Source organism: Ceratotherium simum, chromosome 4 (assembly GCF_057802395.1).
Source record: "Ceratotherium simum simum isolate JZ-2026a chromosome 4, ASM5780239v1, whole genome shotgun sequence".
Lineage (NCBI taxonomy): Eukaryota > Metazoa > Chordata > Mammalia > Perissodactyla > Rhinocerotidae > Ceratotherium > Ceratotherium simum.
The window spans coordinates 28274612-28297860 of NC_141903.1; the positions used below are offsets into that span (position 1 = coordinate 28274612).

Sequence of the window (23249 nt, forward strand, 5' to 3'; positions counted from 1 at the left end):
TGTGAAACCTTTTCTGAAATTTAGTTTACAGAAGACTAATACTGAAAAGAGGAAGGAAGGACAGAGGGAAGCAGGGAGAGGGAAGAGAGGTGGAAAGAGCCTCCACCATTTTTTGCTATGGGACTCTGAGCAAGGAGTTGCCCCTCTCTGAATCTCAGTTTCCTTTTTCTTAAAGTGAGGGAGTTAGTTATCTTTAATATTCCTTTCAGTTTACCAAGATTTTATAAGTCTATGAGTATTTGGGAACTCTTGAATCTCCTGTCCCTGGGCATTAATTGATTTCAACAGGAAAACATCCCTGGGTTAAGACATGACTGGGACCGCCCTCCAGTTCTCCATTCCGTTGTGAACATTTACATCGGTTTATCTTTCAATCAGGAAGTTTTAGAAACACAACCCTTTACCAACCACAAATCTTTGACTTAATAACTAGATCATCAACTAAATAAATCCCCACTGAAAGAGGCCACAGAAAACATACAAAATTAAGGATTGGTCTGTTGATATTTCCTGGAAAGAAAGTAACATCTTTTACCCAGCTACTCACAGTGAGAAACAGTTACCACAAGTATCTTAAAAGCCAAGTTCTATTAGAATGGTTTGGACAGAGAGTAGATCAATCAGAAAAAAAATTAAGTTATCAGTGTCCAACAATAGGGAAATGCTTAAACCAATTTTGACACATTCATATGAAATTTTACGCAGCACAGAAAATAGTATTTTGAAAGATTATTTCATAACATGTGGAAATAAAATATAATGATAAGTGAAAAAAAGCAAAATACAAACCATAATTTAGCATACTCTTAGTTTTTATTAAATATATACTATATATCATATATATACATGGAAATAAAAAGACCTGAAAAAAAGAAATACTCCAAAATATTAACAGAAGTAATATCTGGAAGGAGGCAGTATGAGTGATTTTTATTTGCTTCTGTATACTATCCTGCATTTTCAAATTCCCTTCAGCATGTATTCATTTGTTTGTTTGTTAAGTCAGTCAGCAAATATTGCCTGTGTATCAACTGTGAGCCAATTGTGTTCTAGACATTAGAGATGGAGGCAAATCTCAGCCCTCTTGCAGCTTGCCCTCTGGTGAGTGGACACAGAAGAAGAAAGAATAAAAGAAGAAATATAGAACAAAAGAGGAAAAATGGATAAACAAGCAAGATGATGTGGATGTTGGCAGACGCTCTAAATTCACCCAGTCGGGGTGATGGGAAGGAGAGGTAGTGGGGCCGTGCATCTGCCTTACATGTATGTCAGGAGGGCAGCCCTGAGGAGGTGCCATCAGAGTTGAGACTGATGGATACAAAGAAGCCTGAAGATCTGGCAGAAGATCATTCCTGTCAAAGGGAAAAGAGGGAACGACAAGGGCACAGGGATCAGACCATGCCGGGTACCACAGGCCAGGGAAGAAGTTCGGCTTCTATTGTAGCTGCAGTGGGGGCCACAGAAAGCTTTCATGCAGGGAGTGAGCAGGTCACACATCCCAGAAAGATGACTCTGGCTGCAGACTGGAGAGAGGATCCTGGTGGTAGAGGCAGAGGAGAAGCAGAGAGACCTATTACGAGACACGTTTTCTTATATTTGCCCCTTCTGTGACAACGGTTTCCACTACTGTAAAATCAGGCAGTTTGGCAAGGTCAATGATTTCTAAGAGTGCTTCCAGTACTTAAAAAATAAAAACATTATTATTTTTGTATACCTGTTGACCTTTCCCAAAAGCGTGTAAGTTTCTTAAACACAGCTTCTTAAACACTTAAGGAGTGCGCCGTATGCTGGTGTATGTGGGGGTGCGTCATTAGTTCTCAGCCTGAGTTTCCACTGTGCTTCCTTGCGAACTCACCTGCCGAGGCCGTTATCTGAAGGTAATAGGCAGCCACTGAAGGCTTTTCAGCAAAGGCTGACTTCTGCATGTTAGAAGGTTCACTCAGGCAATAACGAAGGGGGTCTGGAGGGGGCCAGGAGTGGAAGCAGAGAGACAGAGGGACACACTGTTTTACTGGAGAATCCTCCTTGGCCATGAATTCAAGAGAGCCCACCTGTGAAAACAGAGACCTGCCAGTGAGAAAGGGACACCTCATCTGCACAAAACCACCTTCACAGCCACAAACACTGGGAGACAGAAAGTTCGAGACTCCACCTATTTATAGTTGGGGGAAATGAGGCACAAAGAGACAAAGTGACTCATGTGCAAAGGATTTCTGACTTCGGGGCCTCCTCTCGGCTAATGTGAAAACCAGACTCCACTTATCGTGTCACCCAGGGAGGGGAGAGATGTTGCCTGTGCTAGAATGGAAGGGAGCCTCAGGGGGGTGGGCGGGGCGGGGAAGGGGGGAGACAAGGATCCTGGGCAGAAACTGTGACAAATGCTCCAATACCTTCATTTTTGACACTCCCATAATCCAAGAAGGGCTAAAATTGGCTGTAAAGCTTGGGTTATGAAACCAGAGCAGATGAAACAAAAGAAATAAGCAAAACTTGAGTCAGCCAGATCATAATCCTTGTGGAGAGCATGCAAATCCAAGTGAAAATAGATCAGAGACACTTTCCCAAGAGACACGGAGCTTGCAGATCCTGGAACCAAGCCCCTAACCTGAAAGATGGGGAGGAAGAGGTCTAGGGGGGAGGGGAGCATTGCATCCTGGAGAAGGAGAATGAGCTTTGCCAGCAGAGTCAGGACTGAGACTCAAACCCAGCTCTCTCCATCCTGAGGTCAGAGCTCATCTTGCTCCTTCAAAACTAATTCTGTGAAGGATTTGCCAAAGCTACAGCCAGGCATGAGAGCAGGGGGCAAATAAAGTGATCCCCAAGCATCTTGTGTATACTGTGTGTTGCCATGTACACACACACACACACACACACACACATGGCTTTAGTTTGGTGAGGTCTTTCTTTCATTTAGTACCATGGACCAATAGCATAACTTAAATATCCGCATTCACTGCCCCAGTCCAAACGCACAGCTCATGCAACTTAGAAGCAATCTGAGTCCAACTCCTTTAATTTACAGACGAGGACTGGAGTCCAGAATGGATGAGGTTGCAGAGTCACCTAAACCAAGAACAAGGGCAACCTCCTTCTAGCACGGGCTCAGCACTGCAGGAAGGAAAACTGTGATCTTGAATACACTTGCATTACTTTCTGTTCTCAGGCATGGATTTTCGGAAGGAAAGTGTTAAAGATCTAGGCAATTTCCAGCTCATGACTGTGGCTGGGGCCTGAAACCTGGGCACACTGAGTAGTGAATTTCTAAAGAAAAGTCTTTCAACTTCTGTGGAAGTTTTTACCATGACGATAACAAACACAGCCATCCTTTGAATAAACACTTACTGAATGTCCACTATGTACCATGGGGCACTCTGCTGGGTCTTTTACATACTTTAAATCTCTTTTAATTTTTCTAATCCTGTGATGCAGGTATCATTGTTCCTGTTTTTTTCACAGAGGGAAGTACAGCCCGGAGAGGCTAAGTAATTTTCTCCAGGTCAGACTCAGGAAGGGGCAGAGTTGGAATTTGATCCTCTGTTGGCTTCTATTATGCTGAGCACCTCAGATTCGGGGTGGTCTGTTCTGCACCGTGGACACCGCATAGGGCATCCTACAGCCCTAGAGGAGGGTGGGGCCGGATTGCTCTGGACCCCCTCCTCTTCTGGGCTGCTAAGCTCAGCTGTGAGCTCTATGTTACATCTTTATAAGCCCCTCCCAGAGGCTTGATGGGGTTCCTGACAGCCAAGAATCAAGGTAGCTGGGCTAGGCTATGAAGAGGCCTAGATCAGAGCAAAGATCATTAACTTGTGAGGACTAATCTCCTTAAGGGGTTTGGCCCAGAGATGTGAAGGAAACATAGCAAAAGTGAACGTAAGAACAGGAGTGAATCTCAGATTGCAGAAAGGATAAGGAACATCGGATGCAGTTTTAAAGAAAGTTTGCTAGGGGAGGCCCCCTCTGTGTTTTATAGGAATACACCTTTCCTAGCAGACCCCGAGAATTTCCTCCACAGAACAAGAATTTCCTCTAGAGTCCCTGACAGCATTTTGTTTCCGCTTTAATGTCCCCAGGAACAAGGAGCTCATTACCTTTCAGACTATTGTAATTGTTAGAAAGTTCTAGTCTTCATACTGGGCCAAACATCTGTCTCCTAGATGTGTCCATGCATTGGGCCCAGATCTGCCCTTTGGTTTACAAAGACTAAATCTGCTTCCTCCCTACCCAGCAGGCTGGATGTTTGAAGACGACTTTCATTTTTTTATACCGGCGTTCCCCAAAGTGTGCTGAGCAGAGAAGTAAGTGCACCACGTTAATAGATGTACTCTATAAAACAAACACATCAAACAAACAGACAGAAGTCCATAAGTAGAATTCTGTGGACATGCGTGGTTAAACCAGGTCAACCAGGTGGGTTTCCTGTAAGACTGCTCCGAACGTTCACCACGCTGCTGCACAGCGGGAACTCCAAAATGGAAATGTGGGCATGCAACGTTTCCCGCACATTTGACCTCAAAACCTTTTTTTTCTCTCAGTGTTCGTTTAAGTGTTTTCCGTATATACTATTAGCAACACTCTTTGGAAAGTGATTTCCTACACAAATCTAGGTTCTTACTATCATTGCCTCCAAGCTAAAAAGCCTGGCTCCTTCAGCTACTCATTTTGAGACAAAGTGTTTAGTTTTCTCATTATCTTCCCTCACTCTTGTTCTCTAGTAGGGCTATCAGATTAAAATATAGGATGCCCGGTTAAATTTGAATTTCGAATAAACATGAAAAATTTTTTTTTGGTGTATGTTCCGTGCTATATTTGGGACAAGCTTATATGAAAAAAGAATTCATTGCTTATCTGAAATTCAGATTTAACTGGATGTTCTGTATTTTTATTTGCTAAATCTGGTAAGCCTCTTTCCCTTGAAAAACGTGGCCCTCAGAACTGGGCACAGTATTCCAGAGGTGGACCAAGACTGAAGCTATTGATATAACCTTGGCAGTCACCAGTAACTCTGCTTTTCCCTGTGACGTTTTTAAAGGGAAGATGGTAATATTTTTATGGATGGTTGGAGGCCAGTCTGAGGTTGACAGATACCAGACACCTTTCTGAATCTACTGGCAAAGTCCAGAAGCCAATTTCCCATTTCTCACCACTGTTCATAAGTATATTTACATTTCTTTGGTGTTAGTATTAGGTAACTTGATCCAAATACCATTTATAATTTCGTTCTCAGTGTCTGTCTTCTCCATTAGACCATAAGAAACTCAAAAATGGGGATGAACCATGTCTATCTTGGTCACGGTTGTATCCTTGGTAGTTAACACAAGTTCTTGCATATGTAAGTGTGCAAACATCTTTTGAATGAATGAATGAATTAGTCACACATTGCTTGGTAAGCTAAGTAAAGCAGATAAGCTGACACCCCGAGGAGAAGAGATTGCCAACAGGAGCTTTCCTCGTGGTTGGGATTTGTCATCCTCCCCAAGCTTTCCCAGACCCATTAAATCCTGTTCACCCGTGCTGAAGGCAATTCTGTTGGGAGATGTGTGTGCAAAATAAGAACATCTAATTGCTATGACTAAAATAAAACATTTCAACCAACATAAGCCGTTTTCAAGAAGTTGAAATACTTCCTAGAGCTGGCAATTTTCACTGAGGTGTGGAACTTGGCCCTTAAAAGCAGGCTGGGCTGTGCCCAATGGGTGTGGGGTTGGGCAAATCACACTGGGTCTTCCCACTGAAACATCCTGATCCAAGAAGAATTAGGCAAAGTGAACAAGGTCAGCCTCAGTAGAGCCCTGAGTTGCCAGCAGGGCAGGTATGGGAGAGAGGACATATGATCCTGTAACTGTGACTTGGTGAAAGTGCATCAGGTGACTGGCCCGAGGAACCCGAAAGGCTTGGAGCTTCCGCTCTAAGCCATAGTTGATAGAGCTGGGCGCTGCCCACTCGCAGCACGAGCTCACCCAAGCTTGGGGCTTGTAAATATTGACAGCAGCCTGGGGACTGTCTCTGGAGCAGGGAATTGCTTATCTGCAGGTTGGCAGCTGTGGCTTCTGTGCTGGGGAGTGTTAACCCTGAATTTATAAGAGAAAATGCAGCAGAAAGCAGAGAAGTACAGTGAGAAGAGCCATGGGTCTTGGGAGGGTAGTAGAATGTAGCAAAACTTGTGTTGTTTCCTGAGTATGAGGATGAAGACCTATGTTCAAGTCCCACCTCTGCCATGTGTTAGGCCCATACCCTTAGGCAAGCCTTTTAACCTCAGTCTTTTTATCCGTGAAATGGGAACAACCATGCTGCCCTTAGAGTTATGAGGATTAAATAAGATGGCAGATATGAAAGTTCTTCTTAACCGGCCAACTGCTGGATCAATATGAGGGATTGTTACTACACAGTGTCCCCTGGGGCACAGTGCTCTGGCCTTCAGCTCTTGATGTATCTCATAGCTTGTTCCAGGACAGCATAGAAGAGCCCCCACCTGGCAGAAAAGAAAGATGTTCCTTACATAACCTGAAGCCAAATAAAAAGAGGTTCAACTTACACTGTATAGGGGCCGGCCCCGTGGCTCAGCGGTTAAGTGCGCGCGCTCCGCTACTGGCGGCCCGGGTTCGGATCCCGGGCGCGCACCGACGCACCACTTCTCCGGCCATGCTGGGGTCGCATCCCACTTACAGCAACTAGAAGGATGTGCAACTATGACATATAGCTATCTACTGGGGCTTTGGGAAAAAAAAAAAAAAGGATGAGGACTGGCAATAGATGTTAGCTCAGGGCCGGTCTTCCTCAGCAAAAGGAAGAGGATTACCATGGATGTTAGCTCAGGGCTGATCTTCCTCACAAAAAAATAAATAAATAAATAAAAACAAATTACACTGTATAGTTCCTTTTAATTATGGAAGAAAACAACTTCCACACACACACGTGAAAACACAAAATCTCAGTGGGTAGGAGTCTTTAGATCAAAAAATCACTTGGGAACATCTTTATGACCCTGGGATGTGAGCTCTAGGTGAGCCTTTAATTCTATGTGAATATTTCTATTGATCTCCCTGGGGTCTGTTGCTGGATCTGGTCAAGGCTCTTGCTGGCTTTGCTGGTCAACAGGAGCAAAATGTACACAAGTGTAGTTCTAGTCCCTTGGAAGGAAAATAATGCAGGATGTTGTGGCTGATGAATTACTTGCTACTTCCTCTGCTGTGAGATGTTACACCCACTGGAGGAAAATTCGTTGATGTGTAAATATGTGTGTACACATGTTTACTGTGCCAAGGCAGTAAGGAACACAGTCAGACATCTTGCCTTGAAAAGCCTTTTCTGCTGGGCTTTGTCTGTTTCTTCCTCCACTGCCACATGTCACACAGTGGTTACTTATGGAATGCACTACTTCGAGTCCCACCACAGTCCCCACCAGGACCTGAAGACCTCAGATTTCCCATCGTTACGTTTACTTCTCTTTATGGCCAACTCCATGCAAAGAGTACTCCAGGCCTGGAGCTGGGCAGAGGCTCTGCTTACAGCCCTGGGAGAGCACGAGGCAATCTTTACGCAACTCGACCTGCCCATCCTCCCCTCCTTGCCCTGGCCAAGAACAGTCAATGATCGTATTCTGGAAGGAACCCCACCTTGTCACTGTGTGCTCTGAGCCAAGAGGAGGGGGAGCAGAGCTGGAGGTGCAGGCATGAGGCCAAACTGCAAAGCCCAGAGCTCCAGAGTCAGAGGGTTTGGGTCGGGTCTGGTACCCCACTTCCCTAGTGCCCCCTCAAGGACTGGCTTAGGCCGGATGATACCCAGTGAGGGGGCTGTTTCCATGTCTCCCAATGCCCACCATGCAAATAAACACATAGCAGTGTGTTCAGAGAGGCAGCGTTTGCAAGTGAATACTTACATGCAGTAATATGCATTTCTAAGAAAACACACACAAGGGTACATTTGAACCCATACGTGTGCACTTATCTAGGTGATAATGCTTTTGTATGAGTAGACGTATCTTCAGAGATTGTCTCTCAAAATACAAATCTGATCTCTGCTGTAAACATATCAAATGGCTTCTAAATGCTCCAAGGATAAAGACCCAAACCCTTAATGCAACTTAAAAGGCCCTACATGTGTGGCCCCTGCCTGCCTCTTGTGCGCTCATTCTACATCCTGCTCTCCCTCTCTGCACACCAGCTACACTGACCTTTGCTTAGTGCTTATTACACATGAGGTTTCCTTTTACCACAGGACATTTGCACATGCTTTTCTCCCTGAGTGGCACGCTCTTCTCTCCTCTCTTTTTCAAGGCATTTTCTACCGATTCTTCAGCTCTCAGCTGGAACCTTACTTCTTTGGGGGAACCTTTACTGACATCTCAGAATTGGTCAGATTCCTTCAAAACACCCTAAATCTCCTTCATAGCACCTACCACAGTTGCAATTTTGCATGCATTTTTAAAAACTTCTCTCTGCTATTACACACAAACTCAGTAACGGCAAAGATAGACTGTTTTTGTTCACCTGCTGATCTTCAGCACCTAACAGTTCCTGGCACATAATAAGAACTCAATAAACATGTATCGAATCAAGAGTGTATATACTTACCTGGGATGAGGGGTCAGCATGTGAACCTGTGTGTATTTAGTTGTCAGTGGGACCACGGTTACATGACATGGCATGTTTGCTCATTTGGAGCTCACCAAAGTGTGCTTAGGAATGCCTAAATGCGTTATCTATCTAAGGGAGAATGTTTAGGTCTGAGTATGTCTGTGTCCTGTATGTATGCACATATTCATATGGGAGTATATACAAAAGAACCTGGATGTGTCCATATACCTATGTCAAAACTCATGTGTGTTTTATTTTGTTGATACAGGTGTAGGCATCAATGTAAAAGTCTGTGTGTGTGTATGTGTGTGGTGTGTGTTTATTTGGGTGTGTGCATCTGCAGAGGTGTAAGTATATGTATGAGTCACACTCTTCTCTGCAGCTGGGTGGGCCCCCTTCAGATTTCTAAATAGGAGGGTTTTTGTACATTAGGCAAATTGAATCATACAGACCTTAGTATGATTTGACTTCACCAAGGCAGGATGTCAGAGAGGAAGGAGCACTGGACTAGGAGTCTAACACTGCAGCAAAATCCCTTTTCCTTCTTGTGCTGCTACCCCTCCGTCCACGTGCAGAGGGTCTGGCACTAGGGGACAATGATGTTATTGGGGCATATAACTGTGTGGCTGTCATGTTGTCATAAAATGCATTTTAAATTAAGAGCCTAATTGCTTAAGACACTTATTAATCTCTTCCTTTTTCCTAGTAACGTTTTATCATTTATAAATTGTTTTCATCTACACTGTTTTATTTGATAACACAGGGAAATTAAGATTCTGCTTATTTGACAGAATGATTATTTTTGTGATGCATACAGCTGTCTGGGGTCATTTCTCATATGCCCACATCTTGTGCTCTTGAGCGGAAAGGGAGGGGAGGGGAAGACAGTGAAAGCTCTAGGTCCCTGGATTGTGATCCTCGGAGCACTTGCCTCACAGTCCTCTAGGGGAACCTGTGGCAACATGCAGATTGCTGGCTCCCAACCACAGCCCTGTTAGATCATAATCTCAGGGACAGGGGTCAGGAAGGTGCCTTCTCTCAGAAGTTCCCCCAAACCGTTTTTGGGCTCTCTAAGGTTTGGGACCCACTGTCATAAAATAAAATAATGTCAAGAGACTCATACCTAAACCACCAACCCTTCCATAATCCTGTAGAAAGAGACTTCTAAGGCTGGCCACTCCAGGCCCTTGAGGTTGACCCTCAGTTCTCTTAGGTTGAGGACGCTAGGTGAACATCTGGATTTATAGAGCAACACTGTGGGAACCGAAACAAGAAAAGAACTCTGAATGTTTGTGAGCAGAGCAGGCTTGTTGCACTACATACGGGAGAACCGTGAGGGCCTCTCAAACAGAGCAAGAAAAACCCAGCAACAGGTTGTCAGGGCTGTCTGCAGTATTTAGAAACATCTCATAGGATTTTTATAAAGAGAAGCACTAGACAGTAGAATACAGACAGAACTGGGACAAGGAAGGAAACCCCCCAGACCCAGGCAGCTGTGGCTTTTGGGCACCAGGCCTTAGGCCGCAAAGCCGTTATGGCGGGGTTGAAGAGAAAACAGGAGTTAGCTTCCTAAAACGCCCGTTTTGCTTTGTCATGGGTGTTGCTGTTGTGATTTTTAAAACTATTTTCTCTTCCTGGAGAAATGAACACATTCAGAAACACCAGTCTTCCCCTCACAGCTCTGAAAAAATAATAATGAAACAAGCGGGGAGAGATGGTCTTCTCTGGCCCCTGTACAACCTTGCCACTGACCCCGCCTCTTGTTGGAGCCTGGGGTTTCTTAGTACTCTAAGGAGGTCGTGGGCTCGCTCAACACCTATCCCACTCTGATATTCTCTAATGCGAAACCTCAGCTGACACAGACCCGGGCAGAGAAATGGCAAGAACACCCCATTTCTAGATGTCAAGGGCTTCCTGACCTGAAAGTAGTGATTTGACTCAGCGCAAACAACTGTGCTGCTAGCAGGCACCTCCCTCTGTGCCCCACCCCGCCCCAGGCACTCAAACCGTGCCTGAATAATGGGGACAGACAGTGTGCTGCCAGCTCTCAGCGCAATCTGGTTTCCTAGTTTATACTTAGCCACAACCTATTTAGTGGCATAGGCTTGCCCCTTAGTTCCAAGGCTCAGAATTTAATCAGGCCTCTCTGAAAAGAATCCCTGGAGAATAAGACAAAATGCACCTATTAAAAATTTCCTCTCATCGTCGTCTCCGTCCTTCTCTCTTACCTGATCCCCACCAGGGGGAAAGATCGCCTACCCTAGTGGTGAAGCACACGGGCACTGGTTCAGAATACCTGGGTTTTCCTCCAATGGGTTGTGTAATCTTCGGCAACTTAGTTAACCCCTTCAAGTCTCAGTTTCCTTATTGATAAAATGGGGACAAGCATAATAGTACCTATTTTGTAGCGTTGCTGTGAGTACTATAGAGATCACGCATGAAAATTGCCAAGTACAATGCCTGGTTCATAGGAAGCCCTCTGTAGCTCTCAGCCATTATTATCACAAGAGGTGCTCTATGGCCCAGAAACCTGCTGATGTACTTTTCAAACAGTAGGTATTGGTCACTACATAGCTTAAATAGACTTATGTTAACTAAGTCTAACTAGTCCACAGACTGGGTCAGAGGCATTTAGCAATGCAGAAGGAACCCTGCCCTGGGAGTTCAGTGGTTAGTTTCCTATGCTCTGCAAGCAGATGAGGGCCCAGGTGCAGAAAGCATGCCTTCAAAGAGACAAGTAGAGAAACATCTTTTTCATCCATTAGGAAGGGGAGGAGCATTCTGTTTAAATTTACAAAATTTATCTCTGTAACCCTGTTCTTCAAAATGTGGTCCCTGGACCACCTGTGTTGGAAAAACCTGGAGGAACTTGCTGAAATGCAGATTCTTGGACCCCAGCTCAGATCTCCCAGTCCATACATGGGAGTGATGATTCATTTGTCCCCCTAAAGTTTGAAAACTGCTGAACACTGTATATTGCCAAGCCAATAGACCAGCAGGAATTATGACATCTGGATCATGCCATACATAAAATATATTCAAGGAGGCATTTGTAAAAGTATTATCAGTGGGCCCAAAATTGTATGAATAATCTAATTCCATTTTTATTTAAAAATATATTTATACTCATTTGTACAGCCATGCTTAGGACACAGGCTGGAAGCCTATATATCGCATTGACCAATGGCTATCTCTAGGTGGTAAGGTTGTGTGTGATTTACCTCATTTTGTTCTTTCATATATTTTTAAATGTTGTACAACGAGTTCTATCAGCTTTTTAACACGAAACAAATGTGCTTTTAAATTAAAAGCAATGCAGCCAGATATGCAGCACCAAAGACTTCCCGAAATCTTACAGAATTTTGGAGAAAGAAGGAAACAAAGGACTCATGTAAACCGAACTTCCTCTCATTAGAGGTGATGAAACAGGTCTAGAGAAGGGAAGTGACCTGCCTGAGGTTGCCAGCCAGTTAGTGGCTGGGTGACCGTAGGCCCCAGGTCTCCAGGCTCTTGGGCCAGAGGGCTTTGAGGTGCTCTGTGTTGGCCAGGGACCTGCCTCCCTTCCTTCCTGTCCTGTGAGGGTGACGGAAAGACCACAGGAAGCGCAATGATTCCGAGGGTGGAGAAGGATGTAATAGCCTTTGCAGAGAGGACTTTGCGGCTCTCGTTATTCTCTCTCTGGGAGTTAGTAGGTCATTTGCAAAAGGCATGGGAAGAGCAGCTGATGAAAAGGTCTAATAGTTTGGAAAACTGCTTAACCTTATTGCTCTATTTCCGGATATCCCCCCATGGCCAAGGACTGTTGAGATCCTGATTTCCCCTGGAGGTTTCCCATTTAGGAATGCAGTGAAACCTCTGAAATCCAGAGAAATGGGGAGAAGTCCAGCTGGAATTAGGGAACGGTCTGTATACTTTTTAAGAACATTCAGGTCTGTTGTTTTCAGAGACAGGGAATCACAGATCTGGAAGGAGCTTAGTCCAGCTCCTGTTCAGTGCAGGGGCCCCTTGTGCTTCATCCTGCACAGAGCTTTATTTGGGCTTCTCTTGAATGCTTCCAATGACAGGAGGCCCACTCTTCTGACAGATAACCTATTTCACTCAGAAAAGTCTTCGTTCACCTGAGCTGGGATCTACCTTCCTCTAAGGTTCTGCTTGCCTTCCAGTATTCATCTAGAACTGATATGCAACTTTTTCCCCAGACGGTTGGTCCTTAAATATTTGAAAGCAGGTATCGTGCACCGAATAGACCTCCTTCACAGCATCCTCTTCTGCAAGCTGACAACCCCCAGGATATTCAACCATTATTCATATGACAAATGTCATCCACTCTAATTAGAAATACAAACCGCTGTCTCTAGCCTCTAAATTAATGGCTATATGAATTCAGAGCTGAGCGGAACACAGAGACCACCTGCAGGGGACTCACTATTTTACAGATGAGCAAACTGAGGGCCATTGAGGAAAACTGCCTTACCCACCTTGAGAGAGAGAGAGAGAGAGAGTGAGAGAGAGAGAGAGAGAGGAGAGAGGAGAGAGGCCGAGTTGAGACCTGAAACCTAGTTGCATGAATCCCATTCCAGGCCCCTTTTCACCTTGCCCTGCCTCTATTATTCATAAGATACTAGTATTTCTCAAGTTCTTAAAAGTGCTTGGGAAGTTTGTTCTCTTAGGTATTTCAAAAATTCCTCCTTCTGGACGTTATCCTGTCAGTGAAGTCTCAAAGTGCATGAACCCTCCTTGCTCTCTGCTGTCAGAAGATCACCTCTCTTGCACTAGACTGCTAGCTCAAAATGGACAGCACATTCCTAGGGCCTCCTAGGCCTGCCAAATTTTCCATTAGGTCCACCTAACTGCTCCATTTAGGAGACCTTCCCAACCTTGGAACCAAGAATGAATTTGCCAGAATGTGAGGTAGGCTATGTTTTTGCTTTACATTGAGGTTGTTTTAAAGTTTCATATCCTCTTTTCAGTTTGGCCTGATTCTCCGATGAAAAGACAAAACAAAGACTCACAGAATCAACCCAGGCCCTTCAATGATTGGTTTCCTGTCCCAGTCCCCAGCAACCCTGCAGTCACATGCTTCGAAGGGAACATTCCTCCCTGCCGAAACCCACAGCAATCTCCCTCTTCTCTCAACGAGCTATTGCATTTCCAGTTCTTACACTTGTTCTGGCACAGATTATAAGCTGCCTTGTGCTGCTTCCTGGTTTGCATGTGTGCTGCGCTCCACGGGCGCTGGACTCACATGGACCTGGGTTCCAGTTCTGACTCTGCAACCAGCCAGTTGTGTGGCTTTGGAAAGTTACTTAACCTTTCTGAGCCTCAGTTCTCTCGTTTGTTAGATGAAGACAATTATGCTACCTCCATCATAAGGTTGTCAAGATGACATAAGGCCCAAAAGGTGCCTAGCACGGTCCCTAACATTTAGTAAGATTCCATAAAAGGGATCTATTTAGTATTATTAATACTATGCTACAGAAAGCAGAGACTGAAGCCTATACTGTTCTCATACTGCATACAGTAGGTGCTCCATAAATACCCCCCAACTGATTCTGGTCTAGGCTTCTTTTGGCAGTAAGTTCTTCAGAAACATTCTAAGCATCCCATAGCGACAGTTCCGATTTCTAAGCTCCCTTCTCTCCAGATTCCTTCCCCCTGCAATGGTCTCAGCAGGGAGACCCGCCCTGTCCTGCCACTTTGCACACCTGTCAGCTTGCGTCTCGGGATAAGGTTCTCATTTGACAGACTCAGAACTTGCTGTCCAGGCAAAGAAAACTTTATGACGAAGAATCCCACACAAACCTTACGTAACCAACCTGTCAGCAAACAGAGGGATGGAGGAACACTGACAAATGCCTGCCCCCGAAAGGAACAAAGCAAAACAAAAGGAGATTGAAAGCAAGGGATTGAAACATGCCCAAAATGCTCTTGCTTCTCAAGACCCTTAAAACGGATCAAAGTTCTTGTCTTGAAAGTATTCCTAAAGCGACGTGAATATGGCTAAACCCCCTTCTAGCTGGGAATCTGAATTAACAGTCACAGCTGAATTTTAATTGAAATTATGTCAGATGCTCCTCTAACCAAAAGAGTATAAAGACAACATTTTTTTTATTAATAATATTTATTGTCTATGGGACTTACAAATGATGACAGAAAAGTTTCCAACTTTTTTTTTTGACATTTCTACCTGGATTGGCTTGAAATTCCTGGCAGGTCATAAAGAGTTAAGGAACTTCCTACTTTCGCTAAATGCTGAGGATTTCCTAGCAGACTCTTTAAAAGAACAACTCTTTCTCTCGTCCTTGTTGTAGATTATTTGTTTATTGACTGAATATTGTGTTAAGGACCAAAAGCAATAAAAACGTGACAGCGCCAACGAAAAGCTTCCACGATTGAGAGTAAGGGTAGAATTCAATGACTCTGTGGTGGAGAGAACACGCCAGTTCCTGGAACAACAGCTGAGAGCTGGGTCCCCTGGCTGTAGCCCCGTCTCTGACATCCTTGGCTTCTTACCTTGGGCAGCTCATCCCCCTTGCAGGCTTTCAGTCTCTTCGGATGTCAAGTGCTTTCTATGGGCTTTTCAAAGTCTGAGATCCCATGAGGCTATGAGGAGTGTGAAGATTAGCTGGAGAAGCTGCCTGCATCTCTGGGAGTGGGGCACAGAGCAGGAGAAGGAGAATGTGATAATAGGTATGAAAGCCCTTGGAGAAAAAGGAAAAGTGCTGAATGGCACACACTCTCCAATTCACCATGGTACGTTCCAAAAACAGAGGCTCCTAACTTTCTTCCGAGAGCCCAGTGCTCACCCAGACACCCGTCGGTGAGCTGACAGGAAGCAGGGGAGGCCAGTGCTTTTCTGGTTGGGGACGTGGGCTGGGACAGAAAGGAAGAGAGAAGTGGAGTCAGCTTCACGAGCGAGTGAAATGGCAATGAACCCTGCAGGCTGATCTTCTTCAGGCTGGCGTTGCCAAGGAGGACGATCCACTCGGTCAGACCTGGGCCAAGCTCTGGCTCAGACACACAGGCAAAAATAGAAAGGGGGTGAGAGAAGGAATGTGTTTACCTTTGTGATTTTCCCTCATGTGCCTCTTAACAGTATTATAATCTCTCCACAAATAGGCAGTAAGGGCTCACAGGCCTCGCCTCCATTGATAAACCCTTCCAAACAGTTCAGTCTCACAATCAGTATCCGGGCAGCTGGGAAGTAAGTTTGGAAGACAGCATAAGGGAGTGGGGAGAGCATTGGCCCAGGATCTGTCACTAACCAGGGGAACCCTGAAAAATCCCTCTCTTAGGCTCTGCAAAATAAAATGGTCACATGAGACAGGATCTAAAAATCTGTTTAGATTTTTGAAGTTTATATCTGTGGTTCTCAACCAGGGGCAATTTCACCCCTCAAGGGGTGTTTGGTAATGTAATGTCTGGAGACATTTTTGGTCGGCACAACTCAGAGGGTGCTACTGGCATCTAATGGGTAGAGGCCAGGGATGCTGCTGAACATCAGACAATGCACAAAACAGCCCCCATCACAGAGAATCACCTGGTCCAAATGTTAATAGTGCCAAGGTTGAGAAATTGGTTTATACTGAAGTGAGGAGTGTCAAAAGGAGAGGGAAGAAATGGACAGAAGGAAAGAAGGAGGAGGGCTTATAATGCTGTTTCTAGGTCATGAGATATTCCTCAGTTAAGTATTTTCCAGCTTTCGCTGTATGACCAATGCCCTTTCACTCTCCCTTGGAATTACAGGGCTCTGTTTGAGTAGCTTTTTCACAATAACTTCTTCCTTATCCTTAAAATGCCAAAGCCTGAGGTAGTACAAAGATCTCCACTCTAAGACATGGCAAAGACATAAATATAATCAGCTATCCAACAAGTAGAGCTGGAAGGTGGGTGGTGGGGTTCATGGAGGGACAAAACAGATGTCCATAACTCCATTTCTATGAGTCAGTGTTTCTGATGTGACAACACAGAATAATAACCGTAGGACAAGCGAGACGAGCTATGCTGGGGGCAGGCAGAACTGATTTGGGGCCCTAGCGTTAGGAGAGATACAGGTTTGCAGATTCAAAGGCAAATGAAAGGGTTAAGCAATCAGTGCGTGTCATTCCTGTGTTATTCCATATTAAGTCACTGGGCAGTTATTACAAATAGTTACCTGTGGTTTCCAGTGGGGGAGGAACCACACTCCAGTCAAGGGGTTTTGGAGAAACAGGTGCAATGAAGTCATGGTCAAACAATTTATTTACTGTAAACTTTAGACTTTGCTCGGGAAAACAAGTGAAGCTGCCCCTCAAATCCCTGCCTATGACACCCTGTTTGAGCAAATCAGAGGAGCGGGGAGAGTCCTTGTTCACAGCTGAAAGGTCCGAGATACTCAAGATCCTCCAGTCCAAGGGTGCAGGAAGGAAAGACTCCTTCAGATACAAATTACCAGCAGCAATATATTACGCCTAATACTTGACCAATGAGGTAGATATGCGGAAAAGTCATCACAACATAGCAGCCCCAGGTTCTCGGGGACTGAAGCCCTTCAGACATAAACTTACAAGTTCCATGCAAAGAGGAACTGAACTGTACAAGAAACAAATACTCACTCAAATATGTTTTCTCTTTTTTACAGCTTAAAAAAATAAAAAAAAAGGCAGAAGGATGTCCTTCCTCCTGCACATCTCTATACAACTTTATTCTAAATTTATTACACTCAAGTTAAATAGTCTGCTTAGTGTTTTGTTAGGGGGGGTCTTAAAAGGTAGAAAAACCGCATTACAGCACTGAGTCATTGGTACTACAATTCATCCCTTGTGAATCAACGCTATCGTTAGCCACAGTACCTTGACGGTTCACAAAGTCTTCTGTGCCTGGGTTGTCCTCAAACAGCAGTTCGCTGTCTCTCTCCTGACCCAGCTGATCTCCACTCTGTTCCCCTGCATAGTCACTTCTGCCGTCACTGTTGCTGGAGTAGCCATTCCCATAGGCCTTCACAGAAGACCTGCGCAGGCACAGAAGCTCCTGGAAGGCAATCCTGAAATCCGGGCTCCGGCAGTAGATCAGGGGATTGAAGGCGGAGTTGACATAGCCCACCCAGTTTAGGAGGATGTAAATTTCCTTAGGGATGAGGTTATCCTGGATCACATGCACGATGTTCACGATGAAGAAGGGCAGCCAGCACAGGGTGAAAGTGCCCATGATGATGCCTAAAGTTTTGAGTGCTTTGTGTTCCTTTAAGCAGAACTTGGAGGTCCTTCGAAGTCCATGCCCGCTCCGCCCATCCTGTTCCACTTGGCTGAGGTTTTGGGCATGGAAGCGGCCCTCAGATTTGTCGATCTTCTGGAGCTGTCTTTTGGCCACCTGGAAGACCCTGGAGTAGACAAAGACCATGACCACCAGGGGCAAGTAGAAGGACACGATGGAGGAGGCAATGGCATAGGCTTGGTTCGTGAAGAAGTCACAGCAAGTCTCCTTGGCATAGCAGTTGATGGCTTCCTTGTGGGTGGCCCGGTACCAGTGCATCTGGATGGGTAAGAAGGAGGTAAGGCCTGACACAATCCACACCATCAAAACGACCACTCGGGCCTTATTCTTGGTCAGCAGGCTCTGGTACTTGAAGGGTGAGGTGATGGCAACGTAGCGATCCACTGCGATCACGCACAGGGTCTCAATGCTGGCCGTGACGCACAAGACATCAATGGAAGTCCAAAACTCGCACCAGAAGTTGCCAAAAGTCCACATTTTCATGAGGATATGGCTGGCCCCAAAGGGCACCACCGCCAGGCCCATGACCAGGTCAGCGCAGGCCAGGGAAATGATGAAGTAGTTGGTGACCGTCTGCAGACGCTCGAACTTGGCGATGGCTGTGATAACCAGCACGTTTCCAAACACGATGGCCAGGACGATAAGCGACATGACGATGGCCATGCCCACCACCCACGCCTCGTCCCGTTCCTGCGTGACATCTTGGTCCGGCGCGTGGCTTCCGTTGGGCGTCAACAAGAAGACGCTGCCGTTCCCGGGTTGCCCCATGGCGCGCAGGCTGGCAGGTGAGCGCACTGGCTGCCAGCGCACCGGCCGCGCCTCAGCGGGCGGACCTCCGGCGGGGCGTTGCCAGCAGCGAGCTGACGCCCAGGAGCCTCATTCAGCGGCCGTGGGGTGGGTGTGGTTGGGGCGCGTCCTGCACTCAGCTTGTGGGGTGCTCTGGGCTCGCGGTGCCTGTCAGTCTCAGCCTGCGCTCTGGAGAAGCCGCCCAGGAGTGTGCGCTGCCCGTTATGTGCACAGGGCTTTAGGGGAGCTGCCCTCCCCGTGACGTGCGGGAACTTTCCGCCAATGGCGCGCCGGCAGCCCCAAAGGGGCGAGGCCTCCGCCCCTTCCCTCCCCTCCCTCTCCCACCCACTCCTGGCGCTGGCCCGGGCGGGGCTCGGCTGCTCCCCAGCGGACCGGCGGGCTACCACTCCCTCCCGGCTACCCTCGCTGGCCCCGGAGGGCTGAAGCTCGAACTGGCCCGCTTACGAGCCAACCCGAGAGCTTTTGGCTCTTCTGTGACTGCTACCTGTCTGCAGTGGGCGCCTGTGCGGCCCGAGGTCTCAGTGCAGAGGGCAGCACGCCGGCACTCCCCCGCATTCGGAAACAGAGACCAGAGTGCCCACTGAGACATGCACGGACAGGCACACACGCACCCCGACAGACATGCTCAGACTTATACGGAGCCACAGCCACCGACACTGAGACACACCCGTCCAGTGCACCGACGAGCACACGAGCGCGCGCACAGAAACCGACAGTCACCCCTGTCAACACAGATACGCGGCCAGAAACAAGCACAGGGGCACCCAGAAGCACAAAGGCATGGGCTCACACACAAAAAGAAGTAAACAACACACAAACGCTCCTTCTGGAGGCATGCACAGCGTCACCGACACGGACGTCCCCATCCAGGTACTCCAAACCCCTCACCCCTGCACCCCCGACCTCCTCCCCACCCCCTTCCACCACACATACGGACACACAGCATATACCCTTTCAAACATTTGGCAAGACCACAGGAGGTGACTTCAACAGCTGCTGATTTCCTCAGCACACTCTCTGTCAAGCACTTTTGGTGCCCTCCTTGGGAATTTGCAAGCGTTGAGACATACAATTTCACACTTTGGATTTCATTTGGAGCTGGGTGTGCATGTATGTGTTTTGGGCGAGAGAGAGAAAGTTGTATGCTTTAATTTTTAATTCTTGTGAGTGTGGCATCATTCCCTCATTATCTGTTGGAATGAAAATGTATTGAAAATGGAAGAATTTTCCTTTCAACCTCAACTTCAGCAATCCCATTGTAAGTAGGAAAATCCTTTCATCTGCTGGGTAGTTTGTTGATCTGTTGGTTGAGCCATTTCGGCAGTTTCTGACTTAAAAAATGTCAATTTCATATGGCTCAGACTATGAAGAATGTGTTGCCATTACGACTGTTTGGAAACCACAGAAAGCAAAAGATAATTTCTCCTTAAAAAACACAAGTCAGACCAAGCCTTAAAACTAGGATCTTTGCCGGTGAAATACTATCCTTGGCATCTGGCATATGACTTCACTGTTAAAAAGAAATTAATTTTCAGGGTTTGATTTCACATGCATTAGTAGTGTCTTTGAAAAACTGAAAGTAATTCGTGCGGTGTAACCAAACATACTTTGTAGATAGCATAATAACATAACAATGGTTAACATTTATGGAACATTCTGCTGTGTGCTTTTCCTGCATTGTTCCGTTTAATCCTTCCCACTGTCCCATGGTAGAGGGGATACTATTTTTAGCCTAATTCACAAATGGGGCTCAAAGAGGAAAAATCTTGCCTAGGGGCACCGCGTCAGAGGCAGGAGGTGAACCCAGATCTACCTGACTCTAAAACCCATCTTTTCATTTGTTCAGTGTACCGCATCATCATATACAAAAAGGAATGGAGGACTGGGAAGAACTCCAACTGGAATTGGAGTACCCAGGGTGCAGATCCCCCTGTCTCGGAACTTTCTAGCTCACTTTCCTTAGGCAAATCACAAAGATGGGGCCTAATTTCATCCATCTCTAAAGGGGGAATAAAGTCATTTCCATTAGGCTGAGTGAGAATCAAATGATATAATAATAAATGTAGAAGTGCTTTGGCACATATAAATGACACATAAATATGGGTTATAAATGAACTTTATGTAAATTACTTAGTAGTTTAGAATATGCTGTTAGTCTTCTCTACCAGGACAATAAAGGACAGAAGTAACTTGGGCAGTTACTCTAGAAGTAAAACTCAGAAACAAAATTTAACCATACATGCACCTTTTAACTTCCTTCACTAGCAGAAACTGTTTTCGCAAGGCAGATGCCTTACAAAACAAATATTTCCCATAGAAAGCCACAAATATTAATTAAGGTTCTATTATGTTCACATAGTTTTCAAAATATAACTACCCCATATTTGTGTTTTCCAAAATTGGCTCTGGTATGATGCATTTTAGGAGGAAGGAGTGTCTGTTATGCAACACGTTTCTTTAAATATACATCTACCCCAAATCGTGGAACTGAGCCATTTAAAACCTCCTTCCTGTTTTGTGAAGCTATGGGATAAATAAGCATATTGTTTAACCTTCCCATAACAAAAAAAGAACGAAAATGCTTTTAGGACAAACACTAATTGATCATTTAGGTATGCACGTAAGTCACTTAAAAGTTTAACTTTTTTTTTTTTTTTTTGTGAGGAAGATCAGCACTGTGATAACATCTGATGCCAATCTCCTCTTTTTGCTGAGGAAGATTTGCCCTGAGCTAATATCCGTACCCATCTTCCTCTACTTTATATGGGACGTCACCACAGCGTGGCTCTACAAGCGGTGCCTCGGTGTGCACCCGGGATCCGAACCGGCAAACCGCGGGCCGCAGCGGAGCGCACACACTTAACCGCTTGAGCCACCTGGCCGGCCCCAAAAGTTTAACTTTTAATATTTGGGGAAACACCTTTTAAGAAACACACAAACACTAAATCAAGAAGGGAAGACTGCTTATGTCAATGAGGAAGTTCTAGGCCTCTGCTCACCAGCCTTGCCAAATGGACAAGCTCTCTCTATCTCTGCTGCATCATGAAGCTGGTAGGAATTTCAAGATGTTGTCTTCACGCCAGGAGTCTTCTCCTGACCTCCTTTTAGAACTATAGGATTAGAGAGAACTGGAACGGGAAAGAGTATAGTAGATCGTTCAGTTTATTCCTCTCCCTCCGGTTTGCAAATGAGGAAACTAAAGGGTAGAAGCGAGTATCCAGTCCAAGGAGGGCAGGGAAAATTAGGAGCCAAGTCTGCTCCTGGGCTCACGTGTTTTCACTGCCCACTCTTTCATTTCTTTCCCTAGCAGAGGAGTTTGACTAGCACTGCTTACTGTATTTGTGGCCTTAGGGAGTTCATGCTTCATGAAACTGGAAAGTTCTTAGTAGACTAAATGCACCTTTATCTGATGTAAGAAAAAGCAGGCTCTTTTATGGTGATTGATAGTGTCTAATTACGTATTTTGTCAATCTGTTAAGACACTGATTCGTTGTTTCCTGCCTGCCAAGCAGGAAAAAAAAACACATTTTGATTTACTGAACCAATGTTTGAATAGGACTAAGGGCTCTGTGGTGCCACGAGATGCCTTCGCACCAGTAGCTGTGTGGCTTAGGAAAATCTTATCCTGGTCTTGGCTTAGACAAGATTCCTTTCATCTTTATGACCCTCTGAGCAGAGAAACATCCGTAGATTTCTTTCTAAATGATGGTCTTAAATGTCTGTCTTTAATATTATCTCTGTACAGCATCATCTCGTTAAATTAACATTAAATAAGATTAATTGCACGTAAAGTGCTTAACAGGCTATCTTGGAGAAAAGTTAGCTATTACTTTTGTTATCTTATTTTTGAATCAAAATGTATATGTAGAATGCATATTTATCTTAGATCACATGTATGAAAGGACACTTTGAACATGGATGATGAGTAATTTATTTTTAATTTGAATTGACAGGAAAAAAAGGAATAAAACTTGGTTCTTTAGAAAGAAGAATGATTCTGAATATTACCATTATCATTGAGTTATGTTCCTGCATGGGATATTAGTGGTTCTGAATGAAACATCTCACAGTCTAGTCAGCTCCTTACACAATGCAGCCACCAAAACTCTTATACAGCCATGTTTAGCGAAGGCAAGCTCACCAGCTCCATTTTTCAGTGTATATTTCTCCAACTATCCAGATATTGAACTGAAATCCATGTTCTTAAAGCGTCTACCCAAGCATCTTAAGTCTGCCCCCTTGAGGCCACTCAAAGCAAAGCTCCTCTTTCTTCCCCAAGACTGTCTTTAAGCTTTTGGGAGAATCCCTTCAAGTTCTCCTGAGCCTTCTCTTCTTCAGGTTAAATATTCCTCATTCCCTTAGGTCTAGAGTCTCCTTTAGCATCGTGGCAGGTCTCTTCTATTCATACCTGGGTTTGCTGATGTCTAGACTTCACATCAATTCCTAGAAAAATCCTTCAACAAGTTATCAATCACTTTGCAATCGCCTTGGCAACCGTAAAGCCAGCAGAGCAAAGCAGCAAAGCTTTCAGAACAGCTGATTATACCAGGTGAATTTAATTTCCTGCCGTGTCAGTGCTTTATGAGAGACATGCCAGTAAATTCTCCATGTCTCAGG

The 23249-nt window shown here is 45.3% G+C and overlaps 1 protein-coding gene across 2 annotated transcripts; it reads right to left on the reverse strand.

Moving 5' to 3' along the window:
- Positions 1 to 861: 861 nt before the first annotated feature.
- On the reverse strand, positions 862 to 18817 carry ADRB2 (adrenoceptor beta 2). 2 transcript variants are annotated; one of them, XR_015551933.1, is made up of 3 exons: positions 17405 to 18817; positions 1856 to 2051; positions 862 to 1537 (listed from the first exon to the last, which is right to left on the reverse strand). XR_015551933.1 is itself a non-coding variant. In XM_004428669.3 (2 exons), exons 1-2 carry the CDS (start codon positions 18591 to 18593, stop codon positions 15195 to 15197), a joined length of 1269 nt encoding a protein of 422 aa, XP_004428726.2. In that variant the 5' UTR covers positions 18594 to 18817; the 3' UTR covers positions 14712 to 15194. The 2 variants fall into 2 exon arrangements, 1 of the variants encoding a protein (XP_004428726.2); XM_004428669.3 differs by lacking the exons at positions 862 to 1537; positions 1856 to 2051 and adding an exon at positions 14712 to 15274.
- Between the last annotated feature and the right edge of the window lie 4432 nt (positions 18818 to 23249).

What these genes read in the sequence shown, in the direction of transcription:
- ADRB2 (XM_004428669.3), bottom strand. Translation starts at nt 18,593, where the DNA reads ATGGGGCAACCCGGGAACGGCAGCGTCTTCTTGTTGACGCCCAACGGA. An exon ending in AGACTTTGTGAACCGTCAAG is followed by an intron (nt 15,275 to 17,404) that starts GTACTGTGGCTA and finishes TTTTTCTCCAAG; the next exon opens with GGCTTTCATACCTATTATCA.